The sequence below is a fragment of the Oncorhynchus masou genome, chromosome 11 (assembly GCF_036934945.1).
Source record: "Oncorhynchus masou masou isolate Uvic2021 chromosome 11, UVic_Omas_1.1, whole genome shotgun sequence".
Classification (NCBI taxonomy): domain Eukaryota; kingdom Metazoa; phylum Chordata; class Actinopteri; order Salmoniformes; family Salmonidae; genus Oncorhynchus; species Oncorhynchus masou.
This window is the reverse complement of record NC_088222.1, coordinates 48,894,830-48,899,829: the sequence shown is the minus strand read 5'-3', so window position 1 is coordinate 48,899,829 and position 5,000 is coordinate 48,894,830. Positions and strand designations below refer to the sequence as shown.

Sequence of the window (5,000 nt, the reverse complement as noted above, 5' to 3'; positions counted from 1 at the left end):
TAGACTGACTGACTGACAGACAGACGGACGGTCAGACCAGACAGACAGACTGAGAGACAGACAGCCGTACAGTAGAAAAGTGAGAGGGTGCCTACCATGTTCCAGGTATGATGGCGTACCTTCCGAGGGGTCCAGCCTACGAGCCCGGCGGCCGTGTTTGGAGTTGTTGTGGACAAACATGTTGTCAGAGACCGCCAGGACATGTCCATCCACACTGACCGTAGTAGACACCACCACCTGGACATAGTCACACACACAGAGAGTTCAAAGGTTAGGATATTAAGACAGATCTAACTCAGTACCAGGGTGTCACCACCGGAAAGTATAGTTTACCCTCCAGATCAGAGCATTGCATCTACAACCTCAAACTAGACCAGTAGAGTGATACAAGGACACTCCGGACAACATGTCATGTGAATCCTGTAACTCCGATAGCATATTTACACATTTTCGATAATGAACGACAAGGACTTCATCTGCATTATTATTGGATTTTCATATAAGGCCATTGTGTTGAGAAAGACAGTGTGTATGAGTGTTCTCTGTCGACATCTACAGTTGAAGTCAGAAGTTGAAGTCAGAAGTTTACATACACCTTAGCCAAATACATTTAAACTCAGTTTTTCACAATTCCCAACATTAAATCCAAGTAAACATTCCTTGTCTTAGGTCAGTTGGGATCACCGCTTTATTTTAAGAATGTGAAATGTTAGAATAATAGATAATAGTAGAGAGAATGATTTAGGTCAGCTTTAATTTCTTTCAACACAATCCCAGTGGGTCAGAAGTTTACATACATTCAATTAGTATTTGGTAGCATTGCCTTAAAATTGTTTAACTTGGGTCAAACGTTTTGAAAAGCCTTCCAAAAGCTTCTCACAATAAGTTGGTGAATTTTGGCCCATTCCTCCTGACAGAGCTGGTGTCCACAAATTCTGTTCACAATTTTTCAATGGGATTTGTAGGCCTCCTTTTTCAGTTCTGCCCACAAATGTTCTATAGGATTGAGGTCAGGGCTTTGTGATGGCCACTCCAACACCTTGATTTTGTTGTCCTTAAGCCATTTTCCACAACTTTGGAAGTATGCTTGGGGTCATTGTTCATTTGGGAGACCTATTTGCGACCAAGCTTTAACTTCCTGACTGATGTCTTGAGATGTTGCTTCAATATATCCACATAATTTTTCTCCTCATGATGCCATCTGTTTTGTGAATTATACCAGTCCCTCCTGCAGCAAAGCACTCCCACAACATGATGCTGCCACCCCCGTGCTTCACGGTTGGGATGGTGTTCTTCGGGTTTCAAGCCTCCCCCTTTTTCCTCCATGATGGCCATTATGGCCAAACAGTTCTATTTTGTTTCATCAGACCAGAGGACATTTTTCCAAAAAGTACGATCTTTGTCCCCATGTGCAATTTCAAACCGTAGTCTGGCTTTTTTATGGCAATTTTGGAGCAGTGGCTTCTTCCTTGCTGAGCGGACTTTCAGGTTATGTCGATATAGGACTAGTTTTACTGTGGATATAGATACTTTTGTACCTGTTTCCTCCAGCATCTTCACAAGGTCCTTTGTTGTTGTTCTGGGATTGATTTGTACTTTTCGCACCAAAGTACGTTAATCTCTAGGAGACTGAACGCGTCTCCTTCCTGAGTGGTATGATGGCTGAGGTCTTGGTTGATTTCTTTAGATTTTCCCACGATGTCATGCATAGAGGCACTGGGTTTGAAGGTAGGCCTTGAAATACATCCACAGCTACACCTCCAATTGACTCAAATTACGTAAAAAAGCTTATCAGAAGCTTCTAAAGCCATGACATCATTTTATGGAATTTTCCAAGCTGTTTAAAGGCACAGTCAACTTAGTCTACGTACAATTCTGACCCACTTGAATTGTGCCTAAGTGAATTATAAGTGAAATAAACAATTGTAAACAATTTTTGGAAAATTACTTGTGTCATGCACAAAGTAGATGTCCTAACCGACTTGCCAAAACTATAGTTTGTTAACAGGAAATCTGTGTAGTGGTTAGAAAACGACTTCAACCTAAGTGTACGTAAACTTTCGACTTCAACTGTATATGTCTGTGTTTGTTCACATTCTCCCTGTGCTGCTAGAGAAAACTGCAGCACTGGACAAGAAACAACAACATGCTTCTAATTCAAACAAACACAGGCCCTCATCACCTTGGAGAAACAAACAGAGACAGTGTTTCCTTTAACTCCACACTTCCTGCTTCCCCCAGCACCCCTCCTCTATCAGTGGGGCAGGGATTGTGCTGCTCCCCCTCTTGAATCCACCCCTTTCTTTGTGCTAATGAACACACACAAACACACACCCCTCCACACACACACACACAAACACACACACACACACACACACACACACACACACACACACACACACACACACACACACACACACACACACACACACACACACACACACACACACACACACACACACACACACGTCTCTCGATCCCCCGTGTCTTTATCAAAGTCCTGCAGCATGTCCTCCTGTGCGGTGTGTTTGTGTGTCTTTATCGCTCTCTCTCTCGCTCTCGCTCTCTCTCTCCCTGGGCCCCGGGACCACTGGCTGATAGACTGACATGCAGATTAATTTAATTAAAAGCGTCCCTCACTCGAGTGCCCAGAGACAATGGGAGGCAGCTAATGGGTTGCTGTAGTAGCGAACTGTGCTGTGCTGCTGCTGAGTGCCATTACTGTAGGGCCAATAGAAACCGGGCTGGACTGGGCAAAGCTGGGCTGGGCTAGCGGGACTCCCCTGGAGCTCAGAAGAGCCTCTCGTTTCAATTGCTCTGCAGCTTCAAGAGGCTCCTGCCTCTCTTGAAAAGGACTTGGCAAACACCAGTGCTAGTCTCCCAGGGCCAGACACACGCTAGTCTCTTCAAGCTGCCACACAGCCCTCCATGCCTGAACTCCCTGCCTCAATCCCCAAAGAAGATCACAGCTCTACCTCCCCTCTCTCCATTTCCCTCATTGTCAGCCTCTCTCTCTCTCTCTCCCTCCCTCTCTCTCTCTTTCCCTGTGCCTCTCTCTCTTTCCCTTGGTCTCTCTTGTAGTTGGAGTATCTTACAAAGTTCTCAGTGATTTCTCAGACCGCAGGCATGTCACTGGTTGGGCTGAGGACACAAGGGAGATGTTCGCACCTCATATCAGTGTATGAAGAAACACACACACACACACACACACACACACACACACACACACACACACACACACACACACACACACACACACACACACACACACACACACACACACACACACACACACACATGCAGAGAGCACCTTTCTGAAGAGTTATTGGTTTTGAGTTGCATATGCCAGTATACACACACAGTCTACACACACAGTCCCTCCCCTGCCTGCCTCTCCTCTCCTCCACACTACACTGGCCTAGAGTGTGTGAGTTATGGATGGGCCCGGCTGCTAATTAAGCCCAAGGAAACACAGGCCTGTCTACTGAAGTTCCACTACAATAGAGCCCAATAATTAGAGTCAAAGAGGAGCAATAGACAGAGCCAGCCCTCAATGCCTGTCCAATCACAGACAGGATTATAGGCTGCACAAATGTTTAAACACTAATGGCATCTTCCGATAAGAGAGACACTCTGAGGATCTACACACACACACCAAACACACACACATTAAAACACACACACACACCAAAAACACAAACACACAGGCACGTGTGCCCGTATAATAAATCTGTCAGCAGAATTGAGGTTTAGTGTATCTCAAGTGGTCACTTCCTAATTCTGTTCAGGCTTTTAAAGATAAGGAAATAGATGTTTCCACGACTGCCCCTCCCCCTTACCCCCACAATTTCTCTTCACCCCTAAAATGAAATAACAAGAGAGTGCAGCGCATTAGTTGTGGGAGAGAGAGACAGATATAAAGAGGGGGGGGGAATGCAAAAGGGAGGATGGAAAAGGATAGAAAGAGGTAGATGGTTTCCTGTCTCTGTGGTCCCAATTAAGGCAGGCTAAGAGGAGGGGTGGAGGAGAGGAGAGGAGGAGAGCAGAGGAGAGGCGTGAAGAGAAGAGCATGGCATAGCTAACTAACCCTGCTGTCTGTGTCTGAGCCCCTCTCTGTGGCCTGCCAGCCTCCCTCTAATTACACTGTCACCACTGGACTGGAACCACACACACAGCCAGGGCTAAGGCCACACACACACACACACACACACACACACACACACACACACACACACACACACACACACACACACACACACACACACACACACACACACACACACACACACACACGAGGACGGCTCATAATAATGGCTGGAAGGGAGTAAATGGTATGGAAACCACATGTTGGATGAGTAGGAAACCATTCCATTGATTTTGTTCCAGCCATTACTATGAGCCCGTCCTCCCCAATTAAGGTGCCACCAACCGCCTGTGATGTACACCTCAACACTGAGACTCACCTTAACACCACCAGTAAGAACCACCTCCTCACCAGGACATACCTACCAAAGATCCATCTCATACCTGAGACACACCTCATCTCATACCTGAGAAACACGTCATCTCATCCCTGAGACCAACCTCTGCCCTGAGACCCAGCTCATCCCTGAGACCCATGTCATCCCTGAGACTCATGTCATCCCTGAGACCAACCTCTTCCCTGAGACCCAGCTCCTCCCTGAGACTCATATCATCCCTGAGACCCACCTCATCCCTGAGACCCATCTCATCCCTGAGACCCACCTCATCCCTGAGACTCATCTCATCCCTGAGACCCACCTCATCCCTGAGATCCACCTCATCCCTGAGACTCATCTCATCCCCGAGACCCACCTCATCCCCGAGACCCACCTCATCCCTGAGACTCATCTCATCCCCGAGACCCACCTCATCCCCGAGACCCACCTCATCCCTGAGACCCACCTCATCCCCTAGACCCACCTCATCCCTGAGACTCATCTCATCCCCGAGACCCACCTCATCCCCTAGACCCACCT

At 47.1% G+C, this 5,000-nt stretch overlaps 1 protein-coding gene across 7 annotated transcripts in view; it reads right to left on the bottom strand.

Moving 5' to 3' along the window:
• LOC135548784 (transcription factor COE1-A) overlaps nucleotides 1–5,000 on the bottom strand; it is a 157,964-nt gene that overhangs the window by 50,044 nt on the left and 102,920 nt on the right. For all 7 annotated transcript variants that reach the window (XM_064978693.1, XM_064978695.1, XM_064978696.1 and 4 more), the window contains exon 8: nucleotides 96–237. In XM_064978693.1, the coding sequence (XP_064834765.1) occupies nucleotides 96–237 (142 nt within the window). The remainder of the gene's footprint in view (nucleotides 1–95; nucleotides 238–5,000) is intronic.